Genomic DNA, 24,717 nt, shown 5'->3' with positions numbered 1-24,717 from the left:
TGCGTAGCAAGACGCATAATAGTGTCCTTTGTCGAGTATTAATAACATTCAGTTCGGATGAATCCGACCAGGTCGTTCACACACAGGTCGCATTTGAAAAGATCAGATTCGTATCGGATTCAGAACCACATAGCCAAGTGGCCTGGGTTGCATTGGAAAAAATCAGATCTGTGTTACTCAGACTGTTATTATAGGATCAGATCCAGGTTGCATGTGGGCAAAGAAAATCGGATTTGGGTCACTTCAGGGTGTAGTGTGAACGTAGCCTTAATCAGACTTAATCGCATCAACACTCTAAAATTCAGCAAATAATCCTCGTAAAACTGATTTGGTCCAGCTGTGCGTAAGTGAACATGACTTCCTGAGAAATTTAAATCTGCATAATTAACGCCCATAATGCCATAAGGCTACATATAACTGAATAAGTTGGAGGGCTACGACTTCGCTGTCAGAAGGTTCATTCACAGAAACAGCATTGAAGAAGAAGAAAAACTTTACAGGTTTGAGGATCAAGGATCTGCTGACTGAGAGCTGAGCACTTCACACAGTAAAAAGTCAATTGGGAAATAGATTACAAGAACTATAAATGCTGTGGTTGCACTGTTACAGAAGAAAAATAAAGGAAAATTAATAATCAAATTAATATGTAAAAACATTCGTTTATCCAAAAACAGTCAATAACAACTACTGATGGAGGCAAGAAGTGTAACATATAAAAACCACATCTACCAATCCTTCATCACACTCCATCTCTCTCATGCAGCGCATCAATATAAACTGGCAAGCCGCAGTTTTAATGACGCCCGTTGTGTTAATTGCTCTCACCCATATTCTGACACCTCACTATTAAAGAAAATACAAAAGCTATTAAGACGACTGATCTGTGTTGTCCCTCTAGCATATCCATGGCAACGTCAACTGTTACCTTATGTTTTAGATAATGCATATATTGCTGTATAACCAACATTTTAACTAGTACAGAAGGTGCTCTAGTGTAGAATCCCACTGCACACACATCGAGATTCAGATAAACAACTCTCCGCACACATTGAAAAATAATATTGTAACAAAAATGCCCTCATGTTTATGAGTTTATTTTTAAATAAGATATTTTGGTGATCATTCTCTGACTTCCTGTTCAAACGATAAACCATACGCAGCAATGACTGCCAAAGTCTTGAAACCCAGAACAGAATAAGCAATGGGTAGCAAATAGATAAGTAGATGGACATCATAGTTATCCACCAAATACTGGTTAAACTGGTACCTTAGAAGGCCTGCATTCGAGCCGCAAAGTTTAATGTTTTTCAATTAGAGACTTTCTGAACAGACCAATACAGAGTCGAGAATAGTTGCAGTAGGAAATATAAAAGTTGCAATCAGGAGTTGAACGTTTCTGGAGTTAGTCTCCACTAGTTTTGTTCATTCAGGTATAGAAAATTTTGGTCTCTCTCTGCAAATCACCTAAAACTAGTGATAGAGAGTGACTGTATTTTCAGAGATCTTCGGTTTGGATTTGAGAAGCTCTGAGAAAGGCCGTTCTAAACATGAAAATATGATTTTAGATTAGAGAATCTATGGTAGCTCTGACCAAGGGCGTAGGTTTGAATTCAACTTTGGTAGGGACACTATTCTTCAGTTTCATTGGTCCTTTGCAAAAATATGCATGCTCTTTTTTATGCTTAATGTGAGCTTCAGGGCTCATTTTGTCTAAAGAGAACAACAGCATTTCTTGCTACATTAATACAAATCTTATAAGCACTACATGCACTAGATGCTGTTTATCAATATTTAAAGCATAACTTGCTCTGATGAATGTGGAATTAGGACTTTTTCCACTTTGAAAAGGATTGCATTTAAATTTACCTGCTACTAAGACAGTGTCTGTTTAACCAAATATAGTTTATAATATGTGGATTTATCCTGTGTTTTCTTCTGAAGATATAGAATTGTGCAGATGTAAAACCCACTCTTATTTTTTTTTTTTTATCTAATATGCTCTCTCTGGATCATGCAAAATAATACATTCAAGGGACAGCAAATAAATGTATTGTATTTACATGTGCACTGGAACTAGAAGAGGAACTGACACTGAGCATTTAAAGTATTAATACTAAAAGTTGTACATCTGGACTGTACAGTAGTTACTCTGTGTAGCTAATTTCATGTATTTTATCTATGGCTGAAACAATTAATCATATTAACAAATTATTTAAATAATCGTGAACTATGTAATTGATTAATCATTAACTGGAATATAGGGCCACTAAAATGTGCCTTTAGCCGACAGAGCGACCCACTTAGAGCAGGAATTATACCAAGATTGTAAAAGATATGTAAACATTTAGCATTTAAGAAGTTAAAAAAAATAGTTTTTGTCTGTCAATATTCTCCATCCAGAACTCCTCCAAAGGAAACGTTTAAATGTTTCTGTTTCATCTGGTTTCATTTAATAAAAGATCTTCTTTAAGGAGCGTTTGGCTATCTGATTAAAAGATAAAATAAAAGAAATCCTAACGTTGTTAACTTACATTTCTCAAGTTCCACAAATCAAAAAACTCTCTCCTGCTTCTTTACAGAACTCCAATCAGAAGCTTTCGCCTGTTTTAGCGTAGATAATAAGTTTTTAATTCGGACTAGTTTCGTAGCCCAATATTAATTTATTTTAGCGTCTTTTTTTTCGCGCTCCAATAACCCGCGCGCGCGCACATACAGACTAGAAAACACGCAAACAGAAAGAGAGAAGGCGGAACTTAAGGCAGAATAATCAGAGAGTTAAACCGCGCAGCACAGTTGAAGCGCTGCTATGTGAAAGGGACAGGAAAGAGCAGCAGCTGCAGCTACCAGGCAGAGAAGCTGCGAGAGGAAAAGAAGCGGCTGCTGTATAGTAAATTATAAACATGTTGTTCACATCCAATTATTGGTAGGGACAAATACGTCCTTCCAAAATTTTGGTAGGGACATGTCCCTATGGTCCCTATGCAAACCTACGCCCACGGCTCTGACTACATATTAATGGTTGTTTCTCCATAAATGTCAAGAACATTCTGACCAGACTTAATGTCCAAACAAAAAAGACATATTTTCACAGCATGACGCTGCCACCACCAGGGTTGGTCCTACTTGGCTTGAGTATGGGGGCATTATTGTTGCAATATTGTTTGCAAATGTGTGCGGAGAGTCGTTTGTCTCTGCACACATTTGCAAATAATATTGCAACAATATTGCCCCCATACATAGCCCCTTAAAATGGAGAAAATCTAATGTGTTCATCCGCTGACTTCACCACATGATCAACCTATTCTCATTATGAGTGCGTATGAAATCGTACGAAAAGTTATGCACCGTAATTTCGTACATTTTAGACTTTTTTTCGTCGTATGCGCATGCGCATCTGATGCACCATTCACGAATATAGAATATAAATTACAATTAGCCCTAACCCTGACCCTGTACCTAACCCTAAGATATAAAACAGCAGGCAACGTAGTTAGAGACATGAATAAGTCATGATTGCACTGTTTTTCCCAGTTTTACGTCCGTCCGCGGATCTGCTTTTTTTTTCTGTCTGCCAGCACAGCACTGATGTGGTTTTTTGAGGAAAAACGTCCAAAACGTACGAAATAGTGTGCATAACTTTTCGTACGATTTCATACGAACTGATAATGAGAATAGGTTGACATGATTGACTCTGTGTTCATTTGTGCAAACTCAGTTTTGTTCCCTCATTTGAGGCTTTTTATGCAATAAACCCCAATATGTTCTTAGTTTATTGGACCCACATTAAAGAGAAACACAAGGAAATACCTATTCCGAGAGATTCTGAAACTTGTCATACTTTTTAGGTTTCCCAAGTTCTGTTGACAAGGAGTAAGGAGTCAGATGCTCATTAAAGGATGATTAAAGGTTTTACATGGACAGGTGGACTCAGCTTTCCTGATAGTGTTGCCTCCCATGACAATCTATGGTGCATATTTTAGTGCTTTCAAAATCATGTTGCACGCTCTTCTGCATGGCCATTATTAAACAGCTGTTGCATCACATAACATGATAGTGTCTTCATTCTGAATGTAGAGTACCTTCATGTATTATTTACATTTTCTGCAATGCCATTATGATTTTCTCAACTATATGCTCTTTCTAAAAGCGAATAGTCTTTAAACAACTAATAGAGCGGTTCTCAGCAGTTTGTTTTTTGTTTAGCCCAAATTTCACAGCAATTTTCAAATCTTTTGAATTGGGGTTTGTGTTTGAAAGGTAAATGTATTGTTATGTGGTGCAGTGACAAAACTGGAAAAATAAGATGCTCACATGGTCACATCATGAAGCTGTATGTTTGCTAAATGGACAAGTAGATAATAGTAGAATTCTGCTGTAAAGACGTTTAGTTGTATGATTGGAACATTATAAGTGTGTTATTTTTGGTAGGAAAAATGAAATAAATTTAGGTGGAACTGCTTAAAGTAGGCTGGGATCTAAATACTGTCAAGGCTCAGAATAGCAGACCCAGTATTCAAGGCAGAAAGACAGTCAGATATCCTTAAAGCGTTTATTTAAAAACGACGGATTTAAATTAACAGTGAGGACGTCTAAGGCAGGAACCTCTGGTTCTTTAGTTCAGTCCATGCTCAGAGAACAAGGTTGATTCCAGCCAGCTAACAAGATGGGACAGGTGCCACCCTAGAATGTCCCACATTCCGCAACCCTGGAGGATGGAAAACCAGATCTGAGCAAACAAAGGAAGGCAGGATAATCCCGAGCACGAAGCCAAAGCCTGGGTTGAGGACGTGTTCAGGATTCAGAACCAGGAAAACAGAGATACAAAGAGGTTCCGAATAAAGAAAGGTGTCAGGAATCAGTTCCAACTTCAGTTAACAGATAGAGTCCAGCAGGAGTCCGAAGACAGGTCAGGCCAACAGATCAGGCGGGAACAAGCAGACTCAGTGGTTGAGAGGCAGAAACGGGTCAGGATCAGGTAACCAGAAACACTGGAGACACGGGAGGACAGGAGAGGACAGGAGAGGAAAGGAGAGGAGTTTATATATTGGCATAAAAACCACCACTTGAAAACAAGACTGTATTCAGAAAGAATAAAAATAGTAGCGATGAAAACAACTTATTGAGTTCTGTGTGGAGCAGTGAATGTTATAAAGGCATACAGCACCTGGATGGAAAGATCTGCGATAAGGCTCCTTTGTGCACTTATGGTGCAGCAGTGTTTCACTGCAACAGTTTCCTGCATGAAATGGGAGGCATTGTCCAGCATTGATGAAAGGTTTGATGCAGTGCTTTGGTCTCCTTGGTCCGAAGCACATCCTAGAACTGAGTTGAACTTCCTGATGAGCTCATATAACCACCTCTTCTCAGCTAAAGCTATACCCTTCTGCTTCAACGTACTGCACTGTAGAAGATCCCATTGCAAAGTCATGGAAAGTCCTTAAGCCCCTTCCATTACTCTCTAAAAGATTTCAGTCTCCTCTACCTTGACCATTCCTCTTAAAGAGCATCAGTGTTTTTACTTCAGCCTAGATTATTCTCCCGGTGAAACCCAGATACTTAGAAAATACCTCTTTCACAATAATATTTCCTTGCTGGATAATTGCCAGTGTTTGGTGTTTGGTTTGTGTTTGCAGCTGCAGACTAAATAATTTTCTTGAGACCGTTAGAATAAGGCAAAATCAAAAAGTGTCCACAATGCCCACCTTCTGCTCCAAAAGAAAATTTCAGGTTTTTTATCTACTGAATGTAGAATGAAATGTAGCTCCTGAATATTTTTTAGGATTCTCTCAGAGATCTTCTATCTTAGCCTTAAAGTTCCTTCCTAGAATTTGTAGCTCAAAGATTTATGGTTCACCCCATAAAGTTTACACACCATCATTAAACTACTTTATCTTTATTAATTTGCATTCACCTGTAGGAATTTTACTGTTGCTCTCTGTTTGTATGAAGTGGTTTTATGTATAAACTGGAGAAAAAATGATAAAAAAAAACTGTAGTGGATAGAGCTGCAGCTCCTCTTTTTGTACAGGTTAGAGGAGAAGAGAGATGGGGTGAAAGGTATACTGGTCCCTGGATTATGATACATTACTTACAGGTGGATAACTGAGTCCTTTATTCTGCACCAGCCTGGAAAGTGAAACGTTTTACATGCACCAATCAAAAGCAGGAGAAGAAATGACAAAAATTCAAGAATATCTAGATGAACATTTAGGATATGCAATACAGCAAATACTTTGCCTTTTTTAATCTCTCTAGGTATGTTTTCTAGAAAATATTGAACTTTCTTGTCTAGATTATTATTCATATATATATATTTTTTTTTTGTTGTTGCATTTTTTAAAAGGTTTTAAACTTTTCCCTGTAATTTATTGTTTGTAGAATGGTTTCCGTGCAATAGAGCGCACCTCACTATAGGCCGCAATGGAAATGTACATTTTTATAAATAGTAATGCTAAATTTACTGATAATGAAGGTGAAAGATTCCTCTTAACGAGGTTAGCCTGCACATGTACTAATGGACAAATAAAGCAATAAGTCAGTAAATAAGTAGGAGTAGGAGCTAAGATATTTATTCTGATGCATTTTCCTGATGGTTAGATTCATTTTATTTCTTTATCAGATGGATTGATGGTCCAGAATACAATAACTTTAACATTGCTGACACCTAGTGGTCAGAAATAATTGACACCTGCTCGCTCTCTTCATAGACAGAAATCTCATCATTTCTGGCCCAATCATTTATTTGAGCTGGGTTTTGTTTGTTTGTTTTTTGTTGTTGTTTTTGGGGAACATTTTCCTGGTGAAACACTCAATGATTCAAACTGCCGCCCTAGATGGAAGAAAATAGTTTTAAATGATCTAGAGCCACCTACATGCATTTTATAAAATGCATGAATTAAACCTTTATTATTTTTAAGTTTATCTTGTAAAAAAGGAAAATGAATTTATTTTCTATAATTGTTTTTTTTTATGAATTAAAATTAGAATAAATTCCAAGCATTCCTGAGTATTGCATCTAATACTACACATTTTCTTTATATTTCAAAATAACATGAAGTATTTGTAAAATACTGCCTATGAAAGCACCAGAAATATACTGAATAATGGAGAATGCCACCTTTAGGATTCCCCAATGGTTGGATAGGACTTGCTTTTATCAGTTAACCATACTAAGGCTGCAGGATGGACCACAAATAATATTCTGATATTTTTAAACTGAATGGTAATATACAGCATTATTCTAGACACGTTTTCATCTGCATAAAATAATAACAAAAAGACATCTCTAAATAAAAGCTTTGTCCTAAATATAAATAATATATCAATGCATTTAAATTATGCATGTAATGTATGCATATAGATGTAGATTTATATCCTAAAAAATTGATAACATCTTTAGAATCTCTATATATTGCCCAGCTTTACTGTTGCTTATCTGTCTTAGTTCCACTTTTGGAGAGGCTTATTTTTATCAGTCTACAGGGGTTGCTTTCACTATGTACATACAGGATGTTAAGAAACTTCACATGTAGATATTTGGCATAAACTTTCGGTGTTGATGATGAGTTATGATTAATAAAGGAAAATTCGTTGTTTTGAACCTTTTTGACTTATTTCTCATGTTGCTGCAAAGGGTTTCCTGCAAACACAATATAAAATGATCAATAGAATAAACCCAAAAAGCAAAAATATTACTCAAATATCAATAGGAAAGTTTTTCTTATTTTAATGGCTATGAAACATCAAGAGAAATTAGCTTATGTTTATAAACTTTAAGATTTTCAACTCAAAGCCTCAGGCTGAGATTGAACCCCTAATCTCCACAGCAGTTAGTCTCACTACGTACCCCACACGACTAATAAGTCCAATTGGAGACTTTTTTAACAGACCAATAAGAAATATTATGTTTTTTTTTTTTATAGAATTAGATTTAAGAAATTAATTTTAATATCACTTGTTTTTTCTTCTTCTGAAGAGTTCAACAAATCAGTTATTTCCTGCCACATGTACACTTTGAATTTGCCAAAATCTTTGGGTAGATTATTTTAGATCTTTTTATGTTGCATTTGCTGCAGCTAACAAAAAGGAAGGCTTATAATCTAATTAATTTGCTGCTAAATAATTTTCACAGATTGTATTTATCCTTTACTAACACCATTTCTTGGAGTGAAAGGCTTCAACAACAGTTTTGACCTGCCTGCAGTGATGCTGTGGGAAGATGCCCAGTTTTGGCTGAAGTAAGAGTTTTTGTGGATTAGATTATAAATTATTCAACAGGCCATTTATTCATTGGGGCAGAGGTCAGGGTTCAAGAGCAGGATATTGCTGCATGAACTGTTTTGAACAATAAATCTATTTACAGCTCTAATGGAGTCATAAAAAACCATAAAGAATCGTGGTGGTGAGGCCTTTCATTGAAATCACTGTAAATTTATGACATTTCTACATCCGGATAAAAAAATAATTGGTAATCCTTTTGCAGCAACTACTCTATCTTAACGTTTTTTTTTTTCTTTTAGGGCTCTAAAGCTCTGCGGTTCTGGAGGACCTCCTCATGTGAAGCTCATCATTGAGTGGGAACACAGAGTCAAAGACTGGTCAGTGTGTTTAACCTTCACGTCTCTTTAAAACTTCTTGTGGAATCAGTTTGCACCTTTTCTTTGACTGTTTTGTTGTTGTTGTTGTTGTTGGGGTACCAGCCTGTTCGGTAACATTCACGAGGAAGTGGTGAAGGATGCAGACAGCGTACGAAATCTGCAGCAGCAGCACGTCCAACAGTTCAGCTGCACATTGGATGAGTGCTTCCAGCTCTACACCAAAGAGGAACAGGTACCGTCTGCTGGTATCTTAGACCTGGGGGGTGCAACCTGCGCCTCCAGAGCCACGCATGGCTCTTTGGGCCATCCATAATGGCTCCTTATAGTGGCTACAAATAATGAAGAACCAACTTTAGCTTAATGCATTTTTTTAGTTTAAATTTCCCAACAATAGAACAACCAATAAAATGTTTGTAGATTTGATTTTTGAAAATTTGAAAAATGCTTTTCTTTGGCATAATTTTCCAATAATATAATAATGATGACTAATAATTTTACACCAATGGGTAGTTGGTTACCATGGCGGCGCTCCAACGCAGCGGCCAAGAGCAGCTTCTCTTCACAGTTTCACTAAATATGTCTGTCTGTCTAATATAAACATCCTGTAGGAGAAAATCAATGAATTTTATGTAGTGATGGGCATGGATAATTTTTTTTTATCTAGATTAATCTCACTGTAATCTTGGAATGAATCTAGATTTATCTAGATTAAAATCACTCATTTGAATTTTGCCAAAGAAATTCATGATACATGTGCTACCTAAATAATAACTGAAAGAAATTTAACACCTGCTCAATACATTTTCCCTGAAGCAAACCCAGCATCTTTATACAGTAGATGCATCCATATTTAACATGATCTTAGACGCAAGCAGAGTTTCAGGGTCAGACATCATTAATGATCACACACAAGATCCCTTCACTTCTAAAAAACTTCATCATCAAACATCCTTCTTTACCACAATCCTTTTACAAAAATGAAAAACTTTGCTTTCTGTAGTGATCAATTGTTTCTCTGAAGCACAGCGGCACTGTCATTGATAAACTCAATCAGCTGATTTTACTCACGGCCCACTGCCTGCTTTCTTTGTTCATCTGTAAGTGATCGGCTGGATCCCCCATCCTTGGGCTTTTCTTCAAGTCATCAGTGAAGTCTTTCTACTTGTTAAACCAACAACATAAGTTCCCAAAAATCAAAAATTTGCCTGAGTAGTTTTTAGGAGGAGGTTTTTGACCCACTCAAAAATAAAAAGCACTCGCTGAGTTTTCTGGTTCCAGAAGGTATTTTCTTTACTTATAAAAATAACAGAAATAATCTCCAAGTTGACTTACAAAATATTTAAATATAAACGTTAATTGATTTTAGAAAAACTGTTTCACTCTCACTACTTCAGCAAAGAATCAGATCAACCACAGCAGGAGGCGGCTGGACTAGGAAAAGGGCCAAATAAGATCAATAAATAAATAACAATAGATCTTTCATATAACCTTAGATCTGTAAAATTAATGATTTAGCAAAAAGGAAATTAATCTAATTCTTAAGAGGCTCCAATAGCGCGTCAATTTTAACATTTTACAGTATGCCTACACAGGTTGGAAGATTGATTAGTTCTCGACCCCAGATATACATCCGTGCTAAAATCTCAAGGTGAAAGTCCTAACCCAACTGTAAGAATAGAATAACTACTTTTATCGCCTTATAAGAGTCTGGCATTAATGCAGCACATTAACGCCATTAACGGCACACCACTAATTTAGTTTTTCCTCATTGCAAAACCTAAAAATACAAATAAATGGCAACAGCCTTTGGATGTTTAACTTGTATAAGAACATCCGTTTTATTAGACCGTATTGTAATATTTGCAACTCTAGACCACTTTTATTTAGCTTTACTTAGAGCGAAATGGTTATTTGGATGTCAAAGGTTGCATACCCGTCTTAGTCGCTTGTTAGCTGAAACGGAAGCACACTTGCCTCCTTATGCTATTGAAGTGAAATAACATAAAAAAGCACTTAAAGCCACCCTTTTATTTGCTGCTTAACAGACAGAGGGCTGCGCACACTCCTGTGGATTCAAGTAATAGGCTGCTTCTATTTCCAGTCAGCAGACTGGGCATCAAAACTAGAAATCGAAAATTATCAATTTAAATGTTTCTGTGAGAGTCAAAAAGTTAGACCCGATTTTGATTACTTATTGATTCTTGATGCCTGAGCCTACCAGACGGACAGAGGATCAGTCACAGAGGCAGCCAAGCAGTCCATGCTAATTCTGCAAAGATCCACAGTTTAAACTAGAAAATCTAGGTTTTCACTTACATGTTTCTCTGACCTCTTAAAACCCACCAGGGTCGCCGGCGACCAGATGGACCTTAAGTGGGGGTAATAATTCAGAATGCATAAAATTCCACCGGTAAACTTTTTACTAGCAGCTCCAAGCTTACACCAAAAGTTCCATACCCCACAGCTGTTGAACTGTTATAGCTGGAGGTCTGAAATGTTCTGCATTTGTGGTTGACATGATGTAGAAAAAATATAATACATTACAACCTGCCTTTTCTCAAGAATATCTTTATTACTGCTGTTCAAAAAAGACCTATCATTTCCAAGAATAAAAAACACAATGACTTTGCTCCATGTTTAAACTGCTGCAGGTTGGTCTGTGTTCTAGTCACCCAATTTTAACTTATATATTAGAAAACTAGAGGGTGTTAGTTTTCAAATAATATATTTCGCATGTAATTTGGGCTTACAGTTCCTAAGTTATTTGCTTTTCCATTTGGGTATGCCAAATAGGCGAGGATTACCCAAAATGAGGTGGATGTTAAGAGGTTAAGCCAGGGTTTCTTAACCCTGGTCCTCAGGGCCTACTGTCCTACATGTTTATGTGTTTCACTACCTCTACACTCCTGACCTGAATGAAAAGGTGAGCATAGAGACGCATCCAAAACATGAAGGACCTTGGGCCCTGAGGACCAGAGTTAAGAAACCCCTCTTAAAGCCATTTAAAGAGACAGCAAAAAATGTCTGCAGGAATACCAGAATGGACTGAAAACTAACTCTAATAATCACCCTGAAGACGGTGGGGGCAGCATCCTGTTAGGGGATTTTTTTTCTTCTCCCGAAGGTAATGGGATGCAGGTCAGTTGGTGGGAAGATGACTGGAGCTCAATCTGAGGGAAACCTGGAAGGAAAATATGTTCCTTCCTGAGACAACTATGTTCACATGTCAGAATGGCCCAGTCAAAGTCCACACCTAAAAGGAACCATAGAATTTGTAGGAAATCATTAAAAAAATGTCTGTTCATGAATGCTATATGATGGAGCTTGAATTATTTTGCATTTAAAAAATTAGCAAAAACTGTAGATGTTTAAAGGAGAAGACTTGAAACAATTAAATTATCCACAGGTTTGGACTAAAAAGGGATACATCTTTTAGGATAAGCCATGGTCTTTAGATTTTCCTTTACAGAAATGTTGGAAACCATGTGTGTCGTTTTCCTTCCACTTCACAGTTTTATCCTACCCTTGAATGACTTGTCTGATGAAATAACAGTAAAAACCATAGACTCATTTGGTAGCATTACTAAATTAAAAGGAATCACATCTACCAAGTACTTAGATCCTAAAAAAATCTCTTTTCTTTGTTCTCTTCTCCATATTCTCCTTGTATTTTGCCTCCAGCTCGCCCCAGATGATGCCTGGAAGTGCCCCCACTGCAAGCAGCTGCAGCAGGGCATGGTGAAGATGAGTCTGTGGACCCTGCCCGACATCCTCATCCTCCACCTGAAGCGCTTCCGGCAGGTAGGCGAGCGGAGAGACAAGCTCACCACGTTTGTGCATTTTCCCCTGGCCGGACTGGACATGACGCCTCACATGGTGAACCGCAACAACGGCCCCCAACAACCCCCTCTGCGACAAGGATGGAAACACAGCAGGCGGCCGGACCTGGCTCCCCCTGACTTCCTGTATGATCTGTACGCAGTCTGCAACCATCATGGAGGAATGCACGGTGGCCATTACACAGGTCTGTATTCCCTCCTCACATGAAGTTTACTCTTCCTTTGACCTGCCTCTTCTGTTTAGAAAAAAGGTTATATGTATCGATTTCACATGTTGTTTCAATTGCAGCCTTTTGTCGAAACTCAGTAGACGGTCAGTGGTACAGTTATGACGACAGCACCGTTGAGCCCATTCCAGAGGCCGAGTTGTGTACGCGTGGAGCTTACATTCTCTTCTATCAGAAAAGAAGCACCATACCCCTGTGGTCTGCCAGCTCCTCAGTCACTGGTTTGTCCCTTTTCTCAGCTAGTTTGTTCATATCAATATGCATTGTTAGTAAATCATTATGCTATTAAAATTATGATATACATAAAAATAAATCAGTAAAATGTGATGTAATTGTAGGTTCCACCAGCTCATCCACCTCTGATCACTGGTTGGTCCGACTGAACGGAGGAGGAAGCAGCAGCGGCAGCATGGTCTCCAGTGTTCCCAGTCCGGCCCTTTTAGAACCAGTGTATGCTCCAGAGTCCCCAGAGTTACCAGTGTTTGGAGATGAACCTAACAGAGACGTAGAAGGAAGTAGGTATTTTGATTGCAAAATAAATATAAATGACTGACAAGTTTAATGTTTATGCAAATTTGCTGTATTTAATTTTGGATGCGTTTGCTATCAAAGTTTTAAACCACAGATTGTAGTGACAGTTTTTATGACCACTTTGCCTGGCAACAGCATTTGTCATTCTTTAATGTTTTTCCAATTTTCTCCTTTTTCAAGATTTTTAACAGTTTTTAGTTCTTGACTTAGACTAGGCCATTTTAACTCATGGGTGTGATTGTCATCTAAAGCAAACTCTAGTTGTCCTCCAGGAAGGTGAACCTGCCCCCCAGTTTTAGCTCGAATTTTAGCCACATCCCTCCCTCCATAAACACTTACCAGATGGGGGTTCCAGGCCTCCTGCACCAATAGATTCAGATATCAAGTCAAAAGTTTGGTCTGATCTGACTAGAGCACATGTTGTAATGATCAGAATTCAAACCAGACAACCAGTGTGAAAGCTTAGCACAGTTTGTTTCATTGAAAATGTACGATGGGCTTTACAATGGGCATCAATCACAACATAATGGTCACTAAAAATTCTTTGAGATAGGGCCAAGGATGAGGGAGGTCTTGTTGGTCTCCGTCTCCATCTAACAGTACACTCTCGCCTGTGTCCGACCTTTCAGACATTTCAGAAATGGCATAGACAATTCGCATTTGTAGTTTGAAGAACACCTGCTTGCTTCTGATGATTTCCTTTGGTATCAACACAAATTTGACAAATAGCTAACCAATGAGCGTTTGCGTTATATGATGAATGAGTAGAATTCAGAAGTAGGAAGAAAAATAAGGAATGGAGTAAAGTATAGATACCTAAAAAGTGTATTTAAGTACATTAACGAAGTATTTGTACTTTGTTACTTGACACCTTTGTCACAAACCTTCTCTTAATCCTAAGTCTAGGGAGAACCGCAAGGCTAGGTTCATGCCATCTTACAGTAGCACTGATGTTGTTCTCATTGGTCAGGACGTCCCAGAGAATAACTCCAACCAAGTAACGATGAGCCATGGTCAGGCAGAGGGTCAGTATTGTGAAGGCAATAGTAGGCAGGAAGAATAGGAGGACAAACCAGAAGCCATAGTCAGAGGCAAGGTCAGGTTCAGAGCCAGGTGATCAAAAGTTCAATAAAACACCAGAGGGAAATCCAGGAAAAGGTTGAGAAACAGTTCCAGGTGAATGATGTATGAAAAAAATCCCAGACTAGATCGCCCAGTCGTATGTTCTAAGCCATGAAGTTGGAGGCAATAATGACAATAAAATGTTTATTTTAATTCTAAATAATATTTCTTGAACACTTTATTTAGGTTACTTAAATCTAAGTGCTCCTGACAAAAGTAAAAAAAAAAAAAAAACATGTATGAGATATAAAGGGAGAAAAAAAATCCCCTCTGAGCATTAAGAGATGCAAACTTTGGCTTTCAGATTTGGAAAATCTCTTTGCAGAAATTCAATTTTACATTTGCATATCATCCATCCATGAATTGGTGCAATTCACTCATCAGAAGATGAGCTGCACTTTACAGTTTTTCCACAATTTTGTATTATTGGATCTCATAAGATCTTCAGAATACTTTTGCAAAGATTTAATAATTAGATATTATATTAAATATTGGTCAGCATGCTAACATTAAATGTTCTTTTACAGATGGGCCCAATCAGTTGGTGCAAAGGACCAAAGTTAGGAGTTCAAGCATGAGGTCACCTGCCAAGCCCAAGGACACCCTGAACAAAGTTCTTCCTATACGCTGGTCTTTCGGGTCAAAAGACCGCATCAAGCACTCTGTCCAGGTCCAGTCTGGAGAGCTTGTGGAGTACCTGGAGTCCGGACGGCGGCCCAGATGCACCAAAGACCCTATCATTAACCTGGTGGCCACTCCACCACAAAGGAGAGTCCTTGGAGTTGGCCAGGACTGCAGCTCGCCTAGTGGCAGCAGCCTTAGCTGTACAGACAGAGTCAGCTGTGATGGATGTTACTCTCCCAAAATCCCTGAGGGGCAAAGCCGAGCCGTTCTGGAGAGAAATGCAGGTCAAGAATATGGTAATGACAGAGAGGTTGTTTCAAGAGATGATGACTGTTTGAGGCAGGGTTCATTGTCTAAGAGATTGAGAATTAATCAGATTAGAGACCTGGACCTCCACCTCCAGAGAGGGGGCATTCTGGGTGGGCATGTAAGCCACAGCGCTCCTCAAAGTAGGGAGTCTACGCTTCGTAGAACCAACGCCCGGACAGCTGGCACTCCCAGGGGCCAAAAAGACTTGATACAGATGGCTAAAGAACCGGCAGCAGAGGAGGGACAGAGCCATGAAAATCTCTCGTCATTTTTCAAGCCAGTTTTCACAAAGAGAGACGTTCCTAGGTCCCCAGCCGAGGACCGAGAGAGGCGACCAAATGGCCATGAACACCTGGGAAAATTGGCAAGCAGTAATTTAGCCAAACTGTCTCTTTCCAACGGGACTCTTCCAGCAGCACCGCCAGAGGAGAGGAGAGGCAGTACGGTTCAAAAATGCGACAGCCATCACTGCAAAGTACAGTTTGCCAACAGAAAGGCTGGGAATCAGGAGCCTGTGGATATTCAGCGGGCTCACAGCTCCAGCAACATCCAGACCAAGCTGGACTTCACGTTTCGCAGATGTGCCTCCCTGCAGAGGAACGGAGAGGTGGGGATCCCTCAGGCGCACCGGGTCTTGTTGTCAGACAAGCCTGGCTACTCCACCCTGCAGCGGACGCGGTACAGCACCACCTCCCTCGGTAGGCAAAGAGCCGACCATAAACCCTGGTAAAGATGTTAGACAAATTGGAAAGATTCAACATGTAATTTGTGGAATTTTATACAGTTGCTGAGGACATTTTGGGTACCAAAACTTTTAATACCTTGTTTTTTATTTTAATAATAGAACAGAGAGTGTACTATAAGACTCTACAAGAACCAGATCTGGATCTGTGCAGGACTCAAATAATTAATCATTATTAATCTAAAGAACAATTTAGTAATGTATCCAGAACTGCACTAAATATAGATACTCTATGTTTTGCATTAAAGAAAAATTTCAAAGTCAATGTGTTTTATTCATAAAAACACCCCAACTGGTGTTTTTAGTCGTGGTTTTACCATCACCACTTCTCAAGCATCTCCCCTAAAGCATATTTTTATTGGATTATTAATACAAAAACAGAAAAAAGAATCAACAGATTAATCGATCAGCAAAATAATCATTAGTTGTAGCCCTGGATCTGTTGGGCTGTATATAAATATAAGTGTTATCCTTTTGTAAGATGGATGTCTTCAGCTATATCAGTTTAGTATTCTAGGAAACCTTTAGGCTTCTTTCGATTCTTATTTTAAATATTTTGGTATTTATAAAGGTTTTTCCACTCTGAAAAGGTTCTGACTTGGAAGATGAACAGACCCAAAGCTCACAGATAAAACTGTTTCTTTGTACATGTAGTTTCATTTAAACTCCTTCAAATTCAATCAATTGAAAAATACTTTATTAATCCTTAAGGGAAGTTAAGTATTTCAGTTTTTTTGTTTTTTTTATGAAGTTGTTGTGGAGGTTCATTAGCAGCCTTTCTTGCACCGGATCTGGAGAAACCTCTTACTGAAGACAATCTGTTTTCCATAATGTTTGTCACTTTATAAAGAATCCTTTTTTGTAAAATAATCTCCAGGGGAAATACTGGAAGATAGCCTTCTTTCTTTATTTATTCTTTTAAGTCTGCTCTTTACCTTCTTTTAGACAGCTGCACAGCTGTGTCCCCAGTCCAGCTTTTATTTATACTCCTCCACCAGCTCCACTTCTCCTTCCTTGATGTTGGCAAGATTCAACTTTTTCTTGTCTCTTATGAAATCTACAACAATTGCCTTGTTTTGTGCACATTTAGGATCTGATTGTTCCCACACAAAGCGTTTTTGCTCCCTATTCTCAGCTTGTTGTCCATCTTTGATGCAAAGTATTGCTGCATTCTTGCAGTGTTTCTGTAGGTTTTAAACAAAGTTATAAAAATTTCTAAATTTGATCACCTTATTTTTTGGCCTTGTCTATTGTTTGGCCTGTCTAAATTTTTCGACAGTTATAACATCGTAGATTATGCATTTTTTGATCCAATGGCTACTTTTTTTTTTTTTTTTGCCTACATCTTTCCAACACTCTTGCAGCAATCACCCCTTATGTTTTACTTCTGTTTTGGAGCTGTGGCGTTATGCTGATGTTAGCCTCAACTTACTTTTTCCAAAGATTCAGTCATTCCACACAAAACCATTAAAAGACAAATGTACTAGTTTCACTCCTCTCTGCTAGTAAGTGGAGACCGCAGTGAAGTTAGTTAGAAGTTGGATATTGGATATTCAAGTTCCGTGGATTTAGCGACACTTGGCTCACAGTCGATCCGATTCTTCGGCCAGCCGCACTCTGTTGCTCCCTCTTCTCATACACAGTGGTTCACTCTTGGACCGTCAACAAATTTCTGAACCAAACACTTTTGAGAAACAAAAATCAATAAATTCTTGTGGCACAATAAAGAAAATTAATGGTATATCATGCTACTAGATTACTTAAATGAGGCACACACACCTTAATGCAATTATCAGTCTTATTTTGTTTTTTATTAAAATGTATTTTTTTTTCCTCAAAAGGTTTCAGCTGACACACAGACTCAAGATTTGACAGAAATTTTTGCACTAGATCAGACAGATGAGCCACAGTCATTTTCCTTTCATTTGAAAGATTTTTTTAAAGATTTTTTATTTAGGTTTTTCTTCTATAGTTTTGAAGTCATGTGAACCATTGGCTCAAAATCTGGCTGAAAATGTTCCAATAGATGGGACAGATGAGGCACATGCAATTTTTTTATTTTAAGTTATTTTATATTTTTTGGCATTTTTTAAATTCAATATTTAGTGTAATTCACAAATTTGGAGGCAGTTCGTCACATGACCTGGAATATTTTGAAGAAAAATCACATTTTCTTATAAAAAATATTTTAAAATATACAAAAGCTTAAAATTGAATTAAAAAATTGTCTGCCTCATCAGGCTAAAGTAGAAGAACAATTTCACAAAGAATTTGAGACAGTGGGTCACATGACCTGGAAGCTAATGAAGAAATAGAAAAAATATATTATAAAAAATCTTTTAAAAATATTAAAAGGCTTAAAATCTGATAAAAATGAGTATGCCACATCAGTCTAATGTAATAGAAAAATTTTGAGGCAGTGGGTCGCATGACCTGGAAGCTTTTGAGGAATAATCATATTTTCTTATTATAAAAAATCTTTAAAAATATACAAAAGCTTAAAATGGAATAAAAATGAGTGTATCTCATAAGGCTAAAATAGAAGAACAATTTCACAAAGAATTTGTGTCAGTAGGTCACATTACCTTCCAGCTATTTAAAAAATATATATTTTTTTTTATCATAAAAAATATTTAAAAACATAAAAAGCCTTAAAATTGAATAAAATCTGTGTCAGTGTAAAAATCAGAAATAAGAACAATTTCACAAAGAATTTGACTCAATGAGTCACATGACCTGGAAGCTGTTTAAAAAAATATCAATTTTTTATTTAAAAAAAGTTTAGAAATATAAAAAGGCTTAAATTGGATTAAAAAATAAGTGTTCTCCTTCAGGCTACTGTAGTAGAATAATTTCAAACAGATATGGATTCAGTGGGGCACATGAACTGGAAGCTATTAAAGAAATATAAAAAAATAGTATTATAAACATCTTTAAAAACATAAAAAGGCTTAAAATAGAATAAAAATGAGTGTGCCTTATCAGGCTAATGCAGTAGAACAATTTCACACAGATTTGAAGTCAGGGGGTCACTTGACCTGGAAGCTATAGAAGAAAAGTCCCAAAAAGTCTTCACAAATACCTTTAAAAATTTGAAATAGCTTGAAATTGAATAAAAACTAGTGTGCCTTACTCCACCACAGCGTGTGGGAGGGGGAAGCAGCTGAGAGACGCTGCCTGAAATCAGGGTCCCTCAATCAGATCAACCCTGAGCGAGATCCCACTAACCCTGCAGAGCTTGAATATCCAATATCCAACTTCAAACCAACTTCACCACGGTTAAGTGGAGGCGTTTGCCAGGTCTGCTAATGCCACCGTTACCAAACATTTATCTTAACCAGAAGAAAAGCAGGAACCTCTGTGGGGCTTCTAGCCTCCTTTTCTTCCTCCCACCAATGCTTTGACTGATGTTCACCCTCATTTTGTTTCTGTAGCTTGAACCTTTGAAGTGAAGCCATCCCCAACTCTATTGCCATTCTACTTGGATCTTACAACACCTGGGGCCTGTTTCAATAAGGAAGTTCAACCAACTCTGAGTTAAAACTTGAACTCTGAGTTGACTTATCCTGAGATTGGAAACTCTGAGTTTTGGGTTTCAGAACAGCTGAAATTAGTTAGTTTAATCAACTCTAAATTGACTGACTCTGAGTTAAGCGCGTGCACCACAACTATAAAAAGCCATTATCAATGGAGCACAGATATCACGAGTCACCATGGCAACAGCGTCAGACAAAAAAAGGTGTGCATATTTCTCACCAGCAGAACTGGATGTGCTTATGCAAGCATATGCAGAATTTGAACATGTATTTTTTTTTAAAGCAACACGGCTGCAGCGGCGAAGGAGAGAGAGTTAGCTTGGGTGAAAATAGCTGCTCGAGTCAATGCGTAAATTTACATTTTAATTACTTTTATACAGTGTTGGGTGTAATGAATTAAGTTACTTACAGGTGCTGGTCATAAAATTAGAATATCATGAAAAAGTAGATTGATTTCAGTAATTCCATTTAAAAAGTGAAACTTGTATATTATATTCATACATTACATACAAACTCATATATTTCAGATGTTTATTTCGTTTAATTTTGATGATTACAAATGACAACAAATGAAAATCTCAAATTCATCATATCAGAAAATTAGAATATTACTGAAGACCAATAAAAACAAAGGATTTATAGAAATGTTGGCCAACTGAAAAGTATGAACATGAAAAGTATGAGCATGTAAAGCACTCAGTATTTAGTTGGGCCTCCTTTGGCCTGTATTACTGCAGCAATGCGGCGTGGCATGGAGTCGATCAGTCTGTGGCACTGCTCAGGTGTTATGATAGCCCAGGTTGCTCTAATAGTGGCTTTTAGCTCTTCTGAATTGTTGGGTCTGGTGTATTGCATCCTCTTCTTCACAATACCCCATAGATTTTCTATGGGGTTAAGGTCAGGAGAGTTTGCTGGCCAATTAAGAACAGGGATACCATGGTCCTTCAACCAGGTACTGGTAGCTTTGGCACTGTGTGCAGGTGCCAAGTCCTGTTGGAAAATGAAATCTGCATCTCCAAAAAGTTGGTCAGCTGCAGGAAGCATGAAGTGCTCTAAAACTTCCTGGTATGTGGCTGCGTTGACCCTGGACCTCAGAAAACACAATGGACCAACACCAGCAGATGACATGGCACCCCAAACCATCACTGACTGTGGAAACTTTACACTGGACTTCAAGCAACGTGGATGAAGTGCCTCTCTTCTTTTCCTCCAGACTCTGGGACCTTGATTTCCAAAGGAAATGCAAAATTTACTTTCATCAGAGAACATGACTTTGGACCACTCACCAGCAGTCCAGTCCTGTTTCTCTTTAGCCCAGGCAAGACGCTTCTGACGCTGTCTGTGGTTCAAGAGTGGCTTGACACAAGGAATGCGACAGCAGAAACCCATGTCTTTCATACGTCTGTGTGTGGTGGTTCTTGAAGCACTCACTCCAGCTGCAGTCCACTCTTTGTGAATCTCCCCCACATTTTTGAATAGGTTTTGTTTCACAATCCTCTCCAGGGTGCGGTTATCTCTCTTGCTTGTACACTTTTTTCGACCACATCTTTTCCTTCCCTTCGCCTCTCTATTAATGTGCTTGGACACTGAGCTCTGTGAACAGCCAGCCTCTTTAGCGATGACCTTTTGTGTCTTGCCCTCCTTGTGCAAGGTGTCGATGGTCGTCTTTTGGACAACTGTCAAGTCAGCAGTCTTCCCCATGATTGTGTAGCCTATAGAACTAGACTGAAAGACCATTTAAAGGCTTTTGCAGGTGGTTTGAGTTAATTAGCTGATTAGAGTGTGGCACCAGGGGCCATCAATTTTGAACCTTTTCACAATATTCTAATTTTCTGATATGATGAATTTGAGATTTTCATTTGTTGTCATTTGTAATCATCAAAATTAAACAAAATAAACATCTGAAATATATGAGTTTGTATGTAATGTATGAATATAATATACAAGTTTCACTTTTTAAATGGAATTACTGAAATCAATCTACTTTTTCATGATATTCTAATTTTATGACCAGCACCTGTAAGTCATATAAATACTGTAATTAAATTAAAGACTATAAAACAATAGTGGATTTAATATCAAATTTTAAAAGGTATATTTTGATTTGAACTTTCTCCCTCTAGTTACACACCTTGGTCAATTTAAGATTAATTCATGCAATTGAATATTGTTTATTTGAAAGCATTAGAAGTGCAGTTTCTTGTCTCTCCTTGTATTGTTCAAGTGGTTGAGGTTGATTTGGGATTTAGAAAGTAATTAATAAGTAAGTAAAACAAATTAGTAAGTAGACCAATACTTTCTAGAGACAGTAATTATTACATTAATCTAATTAGACTTGTTGAAGATAAAATTTGTAGTTAGTAATTAAGAACTATTTTAGAGTAACTTACCCAACTGTTATAATATCAGAGGTGAAACTGGAAGAACAGTATTTTATTAAACCTAATTTAGTTTTCATGGATAGGTGCAATCCTGCAGGCATCAAAAGAACATGGCAGCAGCTGAAAATGAAATATAAAAAAAAAATTCAAGCAGGTAAGCCTTGAGCACATCATGGGAGTAGAGTAGCTACCTGGCTTTACAAACAGGATCATCCATTAAAGTACATGCCATTTCATTCCCTTTGATGCGCTCTACGTGACTGAAATGTGTGCAATGAATACTGTATGTCCCCAAAGAATCAATGAGGTGTTTAAACACCACTTCCTCTTTAAAAAAGGGGAGGAGACCAAAATAAACTCTGGATTTTCTGAAGAAAACCTGCTCCCGACCAGGTTAGGTTCACAGAGTAAATTGCCATGGGAACTGACTCTGAGTATAAGTTACCTCTCTTTCAGAAACGGGCTTGACTTACTCTGCTTTCTCAGGTTTAACTTACCTCCCTTTCTGAAACAGAAAACCCAGAGTTTCCCTCATTTCAGGGTTAACAAACTCAGAGTTTTCACTTAACCTCCTTTCTGAAACAGGCCCCTGAGCTCAGTCTGAAGGGATTTCAACCCAGTTCCTATTGGTGCAAAATCCATTTGTGTCAACTTTAGCATCATAACCAGAAAGTAATGTTTATACATCTTGGACCCATCCAAATTTCAAAATTTTTGATTATTTCTCAGTAACAATAATACTTTAATTCTGTGAATGTATTTGTCAGGGTTTGGCTGTGGTTTGGAGGACCCAAATCCAGAGGCAGAGAGGCTGAGGAGATTTTTAGCAGTTTAATGGGGCAAAACAGTAAACAAAGGCAGGAATGCAAAAATCCAACTAATAATCAAAGCAAACCAGAACTATGGTGACATCTGGGGAAACCAAACACAAGGAGCCAGGGGCGAGGTAGATGGACAACATGGGAGGACAGCAAAGACAACAAAGAGTGAGAGCAGAGGGAGAGTATATATACCTGAGTGAGACAAAGGCAGGGCTAACGAGCTGACAAGGAGCGATTGATTTGAAAAATCAATCGCTACAATTAAAGAGTTGTAGCTATGATCTTTAAAACTGGCTTATATTGTTTGTGTACAGATTATATTCTGAAATGTGTTACTTTACTCATTAGAAGTCTAACACTCTCGATATTTAACTTGGAGCAGCTTAAAAGATTTTCAGTCACTGGCTAAACATGGTGTTAGTAACCATTCTGATGCTTTGTGTTGTTCAATATTAGTGTCCTATTCCTGTGTGCCATAGTAAACAAAATGGTCCCAACACTTTTACATGTTAATATTAACCTTTTATCATTAGGTTAAAGTTAACCTTTGAGTAGGTTTAAGTGAACTAAATAGTTTTTCTGGTTTCCTTGATATTTAGGTTTAACCTATTAGAAGATGAGAAAACTTATTATTGTTGAGTCATAATCTCAGAAAACTAAAGCACACAGTTCTAGTTGAGCTGATTTAACACCACTTGTTTATGTTTGTGATGGTAGGACAAAAAAGGCTTTTCCCCCCTTAGTATGTGAGGATGAATATGTGTTGTCCTCCAGCATATTGCCCAATAAGACCTTTTGTTGATCTAATATTCATTGTAAACCTTTTTTTCTTAATTCGTCTTTACCAGGGTTGCTAACAGATTTTCTCTGCCTTTGTTCAGCTTTTCATTGCGACATTATTGAAACTAATGATTGTTCTAAATTTTTTTCCCTCTACACAAGTGCCCATGTAACAGCCAAGAATGAGCGCTTGAAATAAAAGGACCTCTCCTCCTGGTTTTCCAAGCAGAGCACCCAGAGAAGCGCCCCCTGCTGGAGGCATCGCTTGGAACAGACATCTTTTTATTTAACCTTTTCATTGTTCTGTTCTAAGTTCTTACCTGTGTGTGTCTTACAACTAAATCTATGCAGAGTTTTAAAAGATATGATGGAAATAATTAGTTGTTTTTTTTCTCCACTCACATTGTGTTCTGTTACTTTGCCGTCTGTTGGGTTCAATAATTCACATTTGGGAAGTGAAGAGGGATCTTTGTTCAGACTTCCATGAGAATTCTCAGGAATGCAGGAAATTGTTGATAAGGAAGCTGGTACTGTATGTATTGACATGTAAGAAGCAAATGTTTGCTTTACATATTGGCCAGCCTATTAAAGACTCTAAAAAGCACTAACACTGGCCTTTAAATTAAAACACTGGACAAAAGTCGTCTGCTGTTAGAGAGTCCATGTTCCAATGATTTATTTATCAAATTAATATATAATTAATGCACCTTCATTTAAATGTTCCTACTCTTTTTTTTTTTTTTTTTAGCTCAATTTATATCCACGTTTTTGCTGGCAACTGACCTGTTGGATGAGCTTTTGAAGGGAACTACAGCTAGCAAAAGATGGAAGCAGTAGCACATGATATTTATATAAGGGTCTAATAAATGGAGATATAGAAGGCCGTTCTGTAAATCGATCTTCCTGCTATTAGATGTCAGCGGAAATTTTTACTCTTTAAAAAATGCAAATGTGTAAAAGAAATATACTCTCACATATCTATGTCTTTTTTTTTATTTTATTTTTATGCAAAATTGTTCACATTATTTCACCTTTATGGGAATGTTATGTGTTGGACCAACACAAAGTAGAGCTTAGATATTTAAGTCCTACCACAATGTCCAAGAAGTATCTAAATCTGGACTTTGACTGGGCCAATTTAACTGAGAATATATCTAAAGCATTCCCTTTCTCCAGTTCAGCCCAGCATTATGCACACCCCTGCTAGA

General features: G+C 37.6%; 1 protein-coding gene across 1 annotated transcript in view; it reads left to right on the top strand.

Moving 5' to 3' along the window:
• Positions 1–24,490, top strand: part of LOC119797288 (ubiquitin carboxyl-terminal hydrolase 43-like) — a 155,211-nt gene extending 130,721 nt beyond the window's left edge. The window contains exons 12-18 of the mRNA XM_038306305.1: positions 8,520–8,597; positions 8,700–8,829; positions 12,279–12,621; positions 12,726–12,884; positions 13,002–13,178; positions 14,844–15,947; positions 23,672–24,490. Of these exons, the coding sequence (XP_038162233.1) occupies positions 8,520–8,597; positions 8,700–8,829; positions 12,279–12,621; positions 12,726–12,884; positions 13,002–13,178; positions 14,844–15,947; positions 23,672–23,682 (2,002 nt within the window). The 3' untranslated portion in view covers positions 23,683–24,490. The remainder of the gene's footprint in view (positions 1–8,519; positions 8,598–8,699; positions 8,830–12,278; positions 12,622–12,725; positions 12,885–13,001; positions 13,179–14,843; positions 15,948–23,671) is intronic.
• The last annotated feature ends 227 nt before the right edge of the window (positions 24,491–24,717 follow it).

Source organism: Cyprinodon tularosa, unplaced genomic scaffold, assembly GCF_016077235.1.
Source record: "Cyprinodon tularosa strain WSP-4 unplaced genomic scaffold, ASM1607723v1 ctg579, whole genome shotgun sequence".
In the NCBI taxonomy this organism is placed as follows: Eukaryota; Metazoa; Chordata; class Actinopteri; order Cyprinodontiformes; family Cyprinodontidae; genus Cyprinodon; species Cyprinodon tularosa.
The sequence above is the reverse complement of the archived record's forward strand: the minus strand, read 5'-3'. Positions and strand labels throughout refer to the sequence as shown.